This window comes from Parasteatoda tepidariorum, chromosome 2, assembly GCF_043381705.1.
Source record: "Parasteatoda tepidariorum isolate YZ-2023 chromosome 2, CAS_Ptep_4.0, whole genome shotgun sequence".
In the NCBI taxonomy this organism is placed as follows: Eukaryota; Metazoa; Arthropoda; class Arachnida; order Araneae; family Theridiidae; genus Parasteatoda; species Parasteatoda tepidariorum.
Window position 1 is genome coordinate 639,895 of NC_092205.1, and position 15,867 is coordinate 655,761.

At 27.1% G+C, this 15,867-nt stretch overlaps 1 protein-coding gene across 10 annotated transcripts in view; it reads right to left on the minus strand.

Annotated features, from left to right (window-relative positions):
- Nucleotides 1-4,234: 4,234 nt before the first annotated feature.
- LOC107453403 (microtubule-associated protein futsch) overlaps nucleotides 4,235-15,867 on the minus strand; it is a 118,388-nt gene continuing 106,755 nt past the window's right edge. For 8 of the 10 annotated variants that reach the window (XM_016070224.3, XM_016070230.3, XM_016070223.3 and 5 more), the window contains 4 exons: nucleotides 13,223-13,521; nucleotides 12,193-12,662; nucleotides 10,676-10,861; nucleotides 4,235-7,857 (listed from right to left, as the gene is read on the minus strand). In XM_016070224.3, coding sequence (XP_015925710.1) covers nucleotides 7,756-7,857; nucleotides 10,676-10,861; nucleotides 12,193-12,662; nucleotides 13,223-13,521 — 1,057 coding nt within the window. In that variant the 3' untranslated portion in view covers nucleotides 4,235-7,755. The remainder of the gene's footprint in view (nucleotides 7,858-10,675; nucleotides 10,862-12,192; nucleotides 12,663-13,222; nucleotides 13,522-15,867) is intronic. The other 2 variants (XM_071177050.1, XM_016070231.3) reach the window with 1 other exon arrangement.

Genomic DNA, 15,867 nt, shown 5'->3' on the forward strand with positions numbered 1-15,867 from the left:
CTTTGATTCAATATTTTTATTGAATAATGTGATAATATACCTATGTAGTAAAAAACAGCGTAATTATGAATAAAGTGTTGTGTTAGCGAAAAAATATATTAGGAAGTTAGAAAACGGTAGGGGGGGCCGAGACGAGCATTGCCTAGGGGCCGCGACATGCATAAGCCGGCCCTGGGCCATGTAAGATATGCAATTTAATCACTGCAGGTGCAAATAATTTAATACACGATTTAAAACGCAAAATCATACTCTTTTTTCTTACTAAACATTCCTTCAGATGTTTGACTTTATAGCTTGAGACGAATAACAAAACATTTCTAACAGTGTTATTGATAAAGATGTTGAGCCATAAATACTAAATAAAAAGACTCATTCTTGTATTGATATCTTTGTTAATGAATATATTCGGACTTCTCTTTTTGAATTAAAATTTGCCTGGTTTTTGGGAAAGTACTGCACAATTTTCTCAGATTTTTTTGTCCACTCTTTTTGGAAAGCTTATTACGTGTAAAATAATAAATTATAACTACAGTGGATACGCAATGCATACGTATCGTCAGACGTAATTTTCATCCTAAAGCCTTTGATACATCAGATACTGTTCAAGCAATTTCCAGTTCGCTTCTATGTAATAAAATAATAATAAATTCGAACTCATTGAACTTCATAGCTTCGAATTTGGAAAAATCATTTTAACACATTATTTTACCCAATGTAAGATTTCTAAAAATGCAGAAAAGGAAAAGTTACGTTAAAAATACATCAGGGAATAGAAATCTTAAATACATATTTAATATCATAATAAACAAATATCTGTCTAAGAAATGGGTAAATAAAAAATGTTTTATAAAAATAAATAAACTTACCTTCCTCTCTCCTTTGTCATTGTCTAAAAATGAGAAAAAACTGTTTCTCCCCCCTCTCTATTATAAAATAGCGGCTGACTTTGAAGATTTTATTTGTTTATTTATTTTAACGAAAAAAACATCTTAAAATTTCCTTTAAAGAAATGTAAGGTCAAGAGGAATTTAAAAAAAGTTACACAAAAGTGAAAGAAATGTTTCTTATGAAACTCGTCTCTTAAAGAAAAGATTAATGTGTCATTAAATATTATTGTTTGAAGTTTTTGATTATTGGAATATGTCTCACAAAAGTGGGATACTAATTTCTTTTATTTTGTTAAACAATCTTTAATGTTACGAGATGTTTAAAATATGACTTTTAACATTATTGAAAAGAAAGCTCATTCGTTTTTACGGGACGTGGTGTAACGCATCATGATACTTGTCGCCTCTAACACATGATATATGAAAATGAAAAAAAAATTAGAGATAGTAATAATTTCTGTTATATATGTCAGGAACAATGATAATTACCATACTAGCGACTTGGTTACATTTAAAACGAAACATAGGACTCAATGCGCTTTTTTATTTTTATTTATTTATTCATTTTAAATATTACGACAGTTTCAGAATTGAAAATATTCATTAAAGATTCGGGGATTTTTTTGCAAATTTTCATAAGATCATGTGTTTTGTGCTTTTATAAGATCATGTAACACAAATATTAAAACACAAAATTCTCTTTGCAATATTTAGTAATAATTTTAATTAAATCTTTCGATTTTAGTTCTAATCTTAAACTCTAAGCTGGAATTTAATTTTATGACTGGGAAGAGCATTGACCTGATGTCGTATTCTGATGCATTGATTGTATTGACTTGTTTGGAGTTCTCTCAGAAATGTTTTTTATTTTCAATTTCTTAGTAAAAAAAAATATAATAATTAAATAGATAAATGAAATTTTTTCTTTTACTGATTTGATTTAAATTTTAACAAAATCTTTTTATCGTGTTTAAAGTTATAGTTTTTTTTAAAATTAAACTCCAAATTTATAATTGAAATACGTGCAATGGAAACTAGTATTATACTTGCGAACAACTTTTTTTCAAGTTTAAGTGTTTTGTTTATTATGATGAAAGTTGACATTGTTGACAATGTAATTTTCTCTATAAATCAACTACAGATATTTCTTAAGATGCAAGCAATCATGATGGATAAAACAAATCAATTAGGTTAAAAATAACATAAATGCTAAAGAACAAATAAAAGCAGCAAAAGTTCTCTTAGAGCCCTAAAATGTAAATTATATTTTACTTTTATATATACTAAAGTGCAGGTTGGTATAATCAAACTGAAGAAACAAAGAAACACTGTATTGACTTATGTCAAGACACTGTAACTAATTTTATAATACATGTTTATTTAAGTTTTTATAACTATATACAAGAATATCTGAAATATATTTCTTATTAACAAAATAGTTCACCATTGCCTTCTAAGGATAAATTATTTTAAATGTATAATTTGCTTTTGTAGATCCATTTACTAAGATATTCCCCAATTAATTATTCTTTATGTAAAAATATTGATTTTTCTGTGAAGATTTTCTTATTTATTTTGAATCTACCATTCCTTTTTTTTTCTTATACTATTATATAATATCTTATTTAGTAATGTTATAAGAAATGGCTCCTTTTTTAGTCGCATAATTATGAAATAAGACTTGGTTCTTGTACTTTATCACTTTTGAAATTGCATTTAAAGAAAACAATGTTGAAGTAAAGTGCTGCGTATGATAATGAAATATATATAAATATTTTTTTAAAACTTTTGAAACTGCAAATAAATGAATAAAATAATAAGGTTAAAGTAAAGCATTTTAAATGTATTAATTGCTTTCTCATGTCTATTCCTTGAGATCTATTTTAATTTATTATTTGCGTAAAAGTATCGATTCCTTTGTGAATTTCTTATATATATTTCCAATTGAAAATTATCACCTTTTTCTGATTAAATGTTTAATTTGACTGTACTGTTTATTTTGAATGTGTAAAGTGTTTCCTTAACTCATTTCTCAAATCTATCATAGTTCATTATCAGCGTAATAATATGTATTCCATTGTGAAGAATTTTTATTATGCATTTGGAATAAGAAAATTTAATCTATTCTTTTCGTCCTAATTACGCATCTGAAATGCTGAATTTAGCGATAAAAGCAATAAGTAATGTATTGCAATAAAAATACGCATTATAAAATTTCGTTACATTTGAAATTGCAAACTTTTAAGGTAATTGCCATAAGATGTTCATCCTAATTAAAAAATAATAAAAATAAGGTTAAAGTAAAACATTTAAATGTCTAAGCTTTCTTAGAAACGTTTTCCTCAGATCCATCTTAAATGCATTTTGTATTGAAAAATGTATAGTTCATTTAAATCTTCATCCTATTGAAAAATGAATAACATTTTTAAATTAAATATGAATTATATTTCAGAAACAAAGAAAAGAAACTGTGGTGCATTATAAGACTTTTTAAAATTATTATTCAAATGTAATCTCATTAATTTTGAGTCAAACAGATTTTTTTTAAAAAAAAGAATAAAAGGATTAATAACTTTAGATAAAAGACGTTTACAAAACGTGTGTTTTATCTTTAGGAACTGACACCGTGAGTACGTTATTCAAGAACTAATATTTTGTACACGTTATTTAAGAACAAGAAATCGGAACCGGTTACTTAATAACTGATATATCTTAACCGATAAGTTCTAAGGAGTAGTCAGGGAATTTGAGCCAATGAGAAGGAAGAGGCGTAAACGTCATGATTCGAGGAAAACTGGTTCCCTCCGCCAGAAACGTTATCTTCCTTCCTCGGCGACTCTTCGCCAACTTGCCTTAGTTATGATGATATCCCCTCAAATTTAATTTAAAAATAAATTACTTTCAATGAGTCATGTTTAACTACCATCAGATTTTTTTTTTACTATTTTAACTATTAACAGCATTTTTAATAAAAATCTAACTGGCATACAATAAAGGTACTTTTAAGGTAGCTGAGAAATCCTCATAAATTTTTGAAATTTTTAAAAATAATAAATGACTTATTCTCTTTTAAAATTATTGCTTTAACGGATACAGCATTGTGAACACAACTAGTCTGGTGCAAAAGTGTGACTACCAGACTAAAAGCATTGCCTTGTTCCTGGGAAGAAGTACTCAAAAACATTAGTTTCTTCTTTGGAAGGGGGAAGTTAATTTTCTATATAAAGAGGGTGTAAACACTGAATCAGTTTCTTGAGTGCAAATTTCATATATTTGTGTGCATCTTTTTAATCACTAATAGAGTGTGAATGAATTCTGAGTTAAAAACCAGAAATAATAAACTAATATAAATAAGTAACAGTAGATTCATTTTATTTTTACATTCATTAGCCAACATATTGCACTGGTTAAGCAAACACAACAGATACATAGAATTAATATCGCATAAGAACTTTCATACTGGCACACAAAAGCACACGTGGAGGGATTCTAACTAAACACATGAAAAATATTTTATGTACACAAATTAGTTTAAAAGGTAATGAAACAAAATTTTTAATAATATTGCTGACTTTTTATGTTGGATAAACCATGTCTTGTTTTAAAAAGAAATACTGCAATTATATGAGCTATAGAATAACACAATTCAATATGTCAAATTAACACAAGCACTTTTTTAAAATTTATTTTCAATAATTAATTTTTATTATTATTTTTTAACATTAATTTTTAAATTTAAATGTCATTTCAAAAATTGCTGGACCTAAGAAATATGAGTAGAATACAAAATTTTCATTTTCTACCATTTTTACTTAAATAATTAAACCACAATAAACATATTTAATTATCAACATGTTTCAGTTCAGTAAATTAATAAAGATTTGAAATTTAGATATTCATAATATTCTACAAAAATGAAATTAATTAATGTGATTTTTTTTTCTTCCTTTTTTTACATAACACAATAAATACGTAAAAATTGCACTAATTCTATTCAACAGATGTGAACAAAAATATTTTATAATCTTTTAAACAAATAACAATTCCTAATGTTTTAAAATAACAAAATTTTAATTATAATTACCAAAAAAAGCTATTGCATCATTGGTAATTTTCTTAATGAAAAAAAAAGAGTATTTAGAATAGTTAAAATTAAACAAAAACACGTTTTATATTTCTTTTTTTTAACCTAGAAAAAATCTAATATCTGATTTAGAGCTGGGTAAAATTATGAAATGTCATTATTATTAAATCATTGTGATAATGATATTTTAAAAATTCTCACGATATATTTAAAATACTGTCTTAGGAAAAATACTAAAATACCATAATTATCAACACTGGTAATATAAAATTATCAAATGCGATTAATAATGAATACAATAATTTTTAAAGAATGATGGCACATTTCTTTAGAGTAATGAAAATTTCAAAACAATGTAAAAATTGGAAAAACAATCCAATATATAAGGAAATATAGAAATTTTCTAATTACATATTTTGATATTAAAATTTAACCAGAACTATTCTGTACATGAAATAAAAGGCAATAATATACAAGAGTTCTTAACTACTTCAAACACTAACATTTTAAATTAAGTAAGTCGACTATATGAATATTAGGTATTAAAATTGCAAAATTTTTTAAAAAATAAAATTTTTATTTCACCAATATCAAAATATTTATTAATCAAAAGAAAAGATGGCACAAATCAATTAATCAAGAGAAAAGATAATAAGAAAAAAACTAGAGGTAAAACGGAGCTCTGTTTTGATTTAGAAATCCTAATACTTATGATTTTACTACTACAGAGAACAATTACTATAAACTTGGTCTGTTAATTATTACAACTAAGTGCGAAAAATTAATGAATACACGGTGCTTGCACAGCAATGAAAACTATTTCATACACATATTTACAAGTAATCTTACAAAAACATCTATATGTATTAATAAAGAGTTTTTTGAAATGATATTCTTTGGACCACCATCTTAATTTGTTTTTCATTTATAAAGCTCAATTTGCCTGACTTTCTAAGCATAATACAGTTGAATAAAAAGATGAGAAAGTTTAGGAACTTAAATAATAATTCATCTCTAGTTACATAGAAAACAATAAATAAACGAGAGAGAAAAATGAGAATCAAAACTTTTATAACAATTAATATTCAGTTTATGAAAAGTTTAAAAAACTTGCTGTGCACAAAATGTTGCATTAAAGTTATATTTGGATGATTAAAAAGTGGATATAATTTAATAATGTTGAACTGATACTTTTAATACTTAGAGGAAAAACAAAGTTTATTTAAGTTAGCATTTTACAAAATAATAAAATAAAGTTTAAAACAATGTATAAAAATGATATTGTTTGAAATTTTATTATCGTTATGACAGAAAAAAATCCACATTTAAATGGCACAAAACATCCATCAGATGATGAAATAAATTATACAGAATGAAAATCAGAATAATTCTGAATGTGGCATAAGGATATGATATTTTAATAAATCAATAATTAACAGGTAATACACAATTTTGGCAGTATACAGAATAATATCATTTCAGATAAAAAGTTATTTAATATGGGATGACCATATACACTGTATAAAAGAAAGTTAAAAATGGCACAATTCTTACCAGAACTGTAAAAACAGATTTTATTATATCTACAACTAAATATACAAACTCTATAATCTAAATATTTACACATAGACTACTTCTAGAATCAGAAAATTCACAAGAAAAGAGATGTTATGTTTTTTTTTTTCCCCTGAACTTATGCACTTGCTTTTTCTATTTTCTACTGTCATGATAGGAAATATTATAATCACAATTATTAATATTCTCAAGTTTTACACACATGAGCGACAAAATGTTCTATAAGTGAAAGAAAACGATTAAATGTCTTAGATTAGCATCAATTTCAAATTTTTGTTCATTAACTTTTCCCCGCCAGCAGAATGATTTAAGTGATAATATTGTTCATCTTTTCATTGACAACCCAATAAAATAATGCAATGTGTTGAATTAAAATTCCTTCCAAAGGGAATATATAGGGAAAATTTTACTGGCCAGACAAGGTGTTATTTATAAGTAAGGAGGTCATATTTCCCCAAAATTTATATTTGTGACTATTCCAAGCATTTTAATTCTTTCTTCTCATGAGATATTTTGGGTATTTCAACTTTTATTAAAAATGTACAGTTAGAGTTGGGCACATTTTCAGTTTATTAGCAGGAAGAATGTTATCTTGAAGTAAACAATACATAATTGCAAAAGTTTGTTGAGATGTATTATGAGAAACACCGATGATTCATAAAAATTATTGTAACAAATTTTGAATATTCTAGAAATAATCTAAAAATGAATTTGTAATTCCATATGGTAAGAAAAATCAAAAGTTTATAATGATAATTTTAGAGATCAAAAAATAGAAATTTTGCCACTCCATTATCCACATTTATACCTTTCATTCATGCAAGCCACCACCCATTTCGCTGAAAATAAGAACAAGTATACCTGAAGATAGATATTTATATATTACATACAAAATTTTTATCAACTAGAGTAAATAGTATGTACATCAAATTCTAATAAAGACATATACTTTTACATCAGGAAATTTAAATAATGTTTATTCATTATTATTTTCTTGAATGATCGATTAAAAATAAGATTTTTTTTAAACTTTTAACTCCAGATAAATAACACAGATATTAAATGTTTCTGTTATTATGCGAAACATAAATATTTCCTTTCAGCTAATATTTTTTTTACAAAATTTGTAAAACTGAAAAATAACCTTTAGCCTGGTCATCCCATATTAATTAATAAAATTTACAGATTTTTTTTTCCTTTGGTAAAATGTCAATGTTCAGAATTTTTAGGACTTCGAACATATCTTGATCCTGCATTACTGCTGTACATATTTCCAGGACAAGCCAATGCATGATCAGGCCATCTCATGTTCTGAAAAAGAAAGCAAATTTGTACTATTTTGTCTGTTATAAAAACTTAATGTTTTTTTTTAAATGAGTGTCAGTAATTTGCTGATTTGTTTTTATTCAACCCTCTTGACAGAATATTTTGGTAGGTTCCATAGGAAAATCCCTGATTTTCCAAAAGGATGGCTAACAATCTGACATGTTAAGTAACCAACAAATCTGAAAAAAAAGTTGTTTTTATTAAAGTATAGTATAACCTGGATCACCTAGGCCTATGGCTTAAATCTTTATTAAGCAAAATCGATTTCCAATTTAATATAATATCCATTAGATAACAAAGTAAGTCAAGAATGCCACTAATGCCCTATAGTAGGCCTGATTAAATCTGTGGTTTCAAAATGACTGGTGTATTATGTGCATCATCATCTAACCATGGCCAAACTACTTAGTCTCAGATGAATGTAAGTGTACTTATGTGCAAGTAAGCTGCTCAACTCTGTAATTTAAAGTTCTTTTGAATGTGACCCTACTATGATTTGCTATACAACAATGACCAAGTGATAAATTATGATATAATGGGAAATAATAATCCCTTAATAAGCAATATGCTTATTCTAAAATTACATCATGGTGTAAGTAGTGCCAAAAATTAAAAATCTCAATTGATTGATATCTAAATAAATCCTAATTTTCATAGCTGATAAATTTAATTGGGTGGTTATAATGATGGACATCTATAAGCCAAAAATTTCAATTATCTAAAGTAGATTTGGCCACATTTATATTTAGCTAATCCAGATTCTACTGTAACTCATAACATCCATTAATATTTATCTTTGTTTTTATTTTAGCTAAAATCCATAATTGAATATTAATAAAATTGTATTGATGGGAATAAGAGTAACACAAAAATGAAAAGAAAAACCACTGAAAAGGACACCAAAACCAAATAAAGCATGATCATGCTGAAGAGTTTACAAGCAAAGAATAAATGGCCTATAATTAATTAGGTTTTTTTTTCCTACAAGAAAAGTAATGTGCTACTGTTTGTTTCTAGCTTAAGAACAAAATCACATAGAAAGCTCTAACATAAATTATAAGAGCTCATTTAAACTTCTACCACACTGTTAAAATAAGGGATAACTTATTAGATATCATTATAGTTTGCATTCCACACCAAAAAGAAGAAAAAAAGTTAATAGTTTAAACCTAAGACAAAGTAATGTGAGACAAAACTTTGAAAACAAATTAACAGTTTCATTTATCAGAAAATTCCTTATAGTTAAGTAAATACTCAACTAAATCAGTTTTATAAAACTAAACAATAAATTAATAAAATAATTTATCATTTCTAAGATCAAGATATTAACCTCATAAAACAACTATGCCCATATTAACATGAAAGTGCTGTGGTCAATACTTGGCAATTCCACAAATTAGGCTATGGCCTACAGCTTAAAAATAATTCCCATGTTCCAATCTTACATAATTAAAAGTCAGTTGTAGAACTTAAAATTAAATTTGAGAAATACACTTTTGCACTGTGCACTTGGCAAAAGTTTGTAATAAGCAGGGATGAGATTGGCCAAAAGGCAAAAACGCTGAATTTTCACGCCAGTAAATCTTACGTAAATTATAACAAAACTATCAATAACATACTCTCACCCAGTTTCGCTGATGTTGTAATGCCTATATATAGTAAGAATCGTCGATAGAAAAACTGCCGCATTTATAGTAACTAATTCAAGAAAAAAAACTTACTTTTTACAAGAATCGCGATGAAGGATTTTAAAATCACGTGAATATAAATCCTGATATTGAAATCACATGAATGAATCTTGATATTGGATTTCAAAAATGTGAAAATACAAATCATGATGAGTAATTTTCAGATCGCGTAAATACGAACTACGATGCATAGAGTAGGAGTTTTTAAAAAAATTTATGTGAAGGATGTTGTTTAGTGGGTGATTGCGTCATGGGCAAAAGTAACACCCGGTGTAAATTTTGAGATAAAATGTTGAAAAATGATATTACAGTTAGCGAACACGTCATTAATGAAGAAGATTTGCCTCGACAATGCGCTACATTGACGATGGGACGATATTGCTGCGTGATAAAAGGAGCAGCGTGTTTCAACAACAACATTAGATAATTATTTCTAAGTAGTACAATTAACTCGATGCAGTAAATGTACCATGATTCTCTAATGTAAGTAAATTTTCTTAGAATGTAACATATTTTCAATTAATTTAAAAATTGTTTTGTTTCTATTAATTTATATATTTTTCAATTTTCATAATTCAAGCTTTCGAAACTTCGCTTGGTCCCGCCCACCTAGAATTATCGAGACTCAACTGTATATCAATTCCCTCAGACAATCGGAAACTAAATATAAACTTAAAGAGACCTAAAAAAAACTTTCACCTTCTGATATTATAAATACTGTTTAGTTTCAAAATTAAAATTCTATTTGCCTTCAAGGAATAAAAAATTATATTAATTTCTGGAATTGAAGTGCATCGTTTCAACACTGCACAAGTTTCAATGCACTTCAATTCCGAAAATCAATGATATTTGAAATGATTCAATTAAAGAAACTTCTTTTTTTTTTCAGAAGTTAATAAATAACATATTTTAGTTGAAGCAAAATATACCATAGGGAAGTTACATTACACACTTGATTTCTTAAGATTATTTTGATATTTTTACTTAAACTACTTTATTTCTAATTCAAGCCCTTTAAAACTTATGTTCAAGAATAACTGAATAAATTTAAAATTCAGCCAAATTAAGATCCCTTTGACTAAAGATACAGGTAAACAAATTTTGATATATCTAACCTGGCATTGTGCACTGCAATACCAATGTTCTCTGCATCCGGAACAAAGGAACTTGGCATCAGATATACCACACCCCATGCATCTATACGGACTGCCATTAGGAGACATCATCCCTGGTGGTATGCTCGGGGCAGTGTTTTGCCCCCCATATGTGACTAATGATGAATAGGACATTGCTCGCCGTTCCTTGAAACAAATAATTAAAAATAAGTACTAAAGCCATCATTGTAGAAAAAATGGTGCCTTTCCATTCATTTTGAAAGCAAGCAGTTATAATATTCTTGTATTAAAAATCGGAATTAAGAAAAATTTTCCTCTATTAGTAAATTACTGTAACATTTAAAATAGTTTAAGTGACTCTAAGAGCAAAAAAATAGTTTTAAAAAGTTATATGTAAAAAAATATGTATATAACATGCTACATAATGAGTTATTTATTTTTATTATTATTTTAGAAAATTATTTATCCTAAATTTTACTTTATATTATATTTAACGATCTTTAAAGTACTTATTTTATTTAATTTACATTAAGGAGCCACACATTCACTTTATGAATTAATTAAACTTTTCTAATGTAATTAACTTTCATAATTTTAATATTTTGTACTATTTTAATAAGCAACACTGAAAAACAGTCATGATATATTATTGTTCTTATTTACATTAGGTTTTGAATCACTTCTGCAATTGTTTTAAGGCTAAGCAAATTTCAGAAAGACAAATTGCATAACAAAAAGTTGTTAAAAAAGATTTCGCAACTGTCAACCCAATAAAAAAGCATATTAATAAGTTAAATTAATTTCTAACACTTATTAGAAGCCACATATTTTAACATTAACCAATAATTTTTCTGAAAATTCAAAATCAGGCAAAGTTCTTTTGGGATTGTTATTGGAGCTTCAAAAAACCTCTTAACATATATTAAATTTAAACTATGACCATCACATTTATTTTCCCACTTATATTGTAGTCAGTATTTTGGACAGATGAAAATATAAAATATTTTTTAACCATATAAACTAACCAGCAAATTAATATTTCAAAACTAGGCACAGAATCTAATTAGAAAACTACAAGAATTGAAGTTGTAACATTCATGTTTAGGAGAGAATTGAGAAAAAAAGTTTCATGCAAGCAGTAAAAATGTTAAAAGCTTAAAAATGAAAATATAAGAAAAAATATATGTTATAAGTATAAGAATACAAACATTAAACAATAAAATTTGTTAAGGAATCATACAAATTTAAAGACAAATATGTAATATTTCTCTAAACATTTACCAAGGTAACAAAATGATTAATGTAACATTGTTCACAAAAGTTTACAACACTTTTGTGTATTTCATTAAAAATAATTAAAATAAGATAAGCAATTTTTAACACAAAATTTAAGTATAAGTTTTTGTTACGAGATAACTCAAACTGATCAAATAAAGTAATAAAGAGAAAAAATTATATGAAATTGTAGAAGCATCGTTCATCTTTCAAAATAGTGGATAATGCAAAATAAAACATACTTCTTCTTTCTTGCCTATATATTTTTGGTCAAAATTTGCTTTCACTAAACGTTCATCAGTTTGACCTCGTTCCGTTTTGTGTTGATAAGACACTGATTCTGGTGGCATTTTTGGATGATTAGCTATTGTAGTTAACTGATTAGCACCCCCTGATCTTTGCTGGTGGAAACTGTTTGACATGTGTTTTTGAGATAAGTCAGGATGATTGGCTGATGAGGATTTCATAGCAAAGTTTGGACTGTTAGAACAACGCGAACTGGCAGATGAGTTTTTAGAAGGTGAAATAGTTTCTTTCACATGATCCACCACCCTTAAATCTATGGATGCTGCTTTATTTTTTGGTGGATGTGTGCTTTTCCAGATTGAGTAAGATATGTTTGAATGATGCTTGAGACTAGATTTAGAGCTGCTTTTTTGTTTCTCGCCAAAAGGGCTTCCTGAAGCAGATGGAATGTTTGATGATTTTTTATCTGTAAAAAGGTAAATAAACAATTTTTAAAATTTATTTAATTTTCAATATATTTCTTACAGATCACACATTTAAATATTTTTTTAACAGTAAACATTTGGTATAAATTAGAGGCGTTTTTTTATTAAATTAATAACCAACTAAGTTGATCTCTTATTTTTATTCCTTCAAGAATATCTAATACAATATAATCAACTCTTTGAAGTAGTTTTTGTAACTATTTTATACTTAAACAGGACAATTTTCTTATAAGAATCTAATGGGTATCTTATTTTACTTCAAAACCTAACTAAGACATCTATCTATTGGCTTCTGTTAATGTTTTAAAGTCATTATTTCTTAATAAAGAAATATGTAAACACTTTGAGAATTATAAGTTAATTATCTCCAGAGCACTGAATTATTGTTTTCTAATTGCAGTTTTCATTTCAATTTTCAGCCTATTAAGTAGGCAAAATCTTATTCTAAATTAAATGATATTAACAACTTTTATAGATGTAAAAAAATTAAGTTTATTCTTCAAACAAATGTTTTACTAACTCCACCTATCTCAACACTAACCTAATGAAAAATCCAACGGATAGTCCTCTTGATAACTAGTTGATGGATAGCTTGGTGTAGTTATTTTCACCTCTGGTTTCACAGTTTGTAAAGATTGACTAGGATTTTGACTGTTGCCTGAGTCTTTAGACAGAGCTTTGAGCAAAATCTTGTGCGGCAGAGCATCATCAGCCGCTTCTGAAGGTGGACAAAATGGTTTGAAAGGAGATTCATTACTGGAAGGTATAGGTTTTGGTGTTTTACTCGATTTCTGTGGTGAAAGGGAACTCAATTTGGAATTCTTTACATCACTATTTGACCTGAAAAAAGATCTAAACTATAAAACCAAACTAAAATTGACATAAAGATGAATGGAGCTCTAGAAATACATATTACAAATGTAGATATCAATATTGTAAATGCCGATAACAAGTTAGAGGCTTTAAATCAAAAATAAGTGTTATTTTAAAACAAAATAGAAATCCACCTGAAATAAGACTTGATTTGACTAAAATAGTGTGTGTACTGATAAAAGACTGATAATTCAGCATCTGTCAGTCCAAAAATTTCATTTTTGAAAGCAGCAGAGTCCAATTTTAAAAAAAGCACTCTTCATCAATTTCCTGACCAATTTATTCAGAAAAAATCATAGGTGAATTTAAAACAAATAGGTGAGATTGAAAACCATAAATATTTATTAATTTACTATTTTTTAAGCAGTTTAATGGGAAAAATATTAAATATTAATAGAGTGTGAAATGAAATAAAAGCTGGAAAAAAAAAACACATATTGATTCATTAGTTGTATGACATTAGTATTAGTTTCAACAATCTATAACGTTTTTAAAAATGTTAGTGACAGAGGCTATTTTGGAAAATAACCTTATTCAAACAACGTGAGATGGAAAATGTCATCTGTTAAAAAGTTAATAATCTAATAAGATGTATGTTTATATTGTAATCCTGTTTTTTGCAGTCAAAAATTTCACAAATGTGAGAAAACTCTTATTTGAGAAATAAAATTTTTATGGCTGATTTTAAACTTGATTGATGGTTGATTAAAAAGCATACAATATTTGAAAATTACAAACTTTCAAATATTGTATGCTTTTTAATATGCTTTTTATTGTATGTTTATTAATAACAAACTGATTTATATTGTACCTAAGTTGAAAGAATATAAAATACCAGGACCGGAGGTTATTGATGGAATCAGCAAATCGAGGTTGTTGTAAGCAGTCTGACTGATGCATTGCCTTGTTTTGTTCGTTTGTTTTTGGCAACAATTTTTTTTCTCAATTTTATAGAAAATATATCAATAGAAGTGTTATTTTTTTTCGTCTAAGTTTGTCTTATGTTATAATCTTTATTAAAATATTTCTTTTTCTCAAAATGATCTGTTTATTTACAATTGTAATTTAATTTCAACACGTTATTAGCACGACGCTTTGAGTAAATAAATATTAGAAATTCGGATCTAAGAAGATAGGCAGCACAATAATCCCCGCTATGGAAGAATACAAATTGAAGAAGTTGAACGGCGAAAACTATAATGCATGGGCAATACGTGCCCGTGCACTGATGGTGCAGAAGAAATGCTGGGAGGCAGTTGAGCCTGGCTATGGACTTGCTGAAATGTCCGAAAATGAGAGAAAGAAAAATGATGAAGCATTAACTCTAATGTTCTTGATTGTAGAAGATACGTTTTTGAATGATATTGGCGGCCGTGCCAAAGCGAGGGACGCATGGATTGTATTGAAAGATATGCATACTAAATTTGGCTTACTGCATGTTTTGCAATTAATGAAGGACTTTTTTAACATTACCTTGAAGCCTGGTGAAACAATTTAATCATATTTGACCAGATTGATTGAAATACACCGAAAACTGTCGAGTGGTGGTTACGCTTTCACCGACAGAGAAGTTGCCCTCGTCATGTTAATAGGTCTGCCAAAATCATATGAAAGCTTAATCCTGAACTTAGAAAAGGACGAAGATAACTTGACAACAACCATTGTGAAGTCTAGACTATTAGTTGAAGAAAAAAGAATACAGTGTAAAGTCGCATATCCGGAATCGGTGGGACTTCCAGAAGTCTGTATAATAGATTTTTCCGTATAATAGACCCCCAAGGTAAACAAAGCTTAAAATGATTTAATAAACGATCTGAATCTAAGAAGCAAAAAATAAATAAACGTTATTTTTAAGGGGAACAATGCTTTAGCATTAAAATATCTAAATCAAATATAAAATATTAGAAAAAAAATATTATTGCTGAAAATATGGAAAACGAAAAAAATTTAACAGTTATGAAAATATTAATCCGCCATTTTGAACTAGAACGTTTCAAGCAGGAAGGGGAAATTCATGTCATTCTGGAACAAAGCTTAAAATGATATAAATCTAAGAAGCAAAAAATAAATAAACATTATTTTTAAGGGGAATAATATTTCAGTATTAGAATATCTAATCAATAAAATATGAAATATTAGAAAAAAAATATTATTGCTTAAAATATAGAAAACGAAAAAAAATTGACATATGAAAATAATAATCCGCCATTTTTAACTAGAATGATTCAAGCAAGAAAGGGAAATTCCCGTCATTCATTAAGGTGGGTAGGTGGAGGAGAAAAATTCATTTCCTCCTTATTTGTGAAAGAAAAT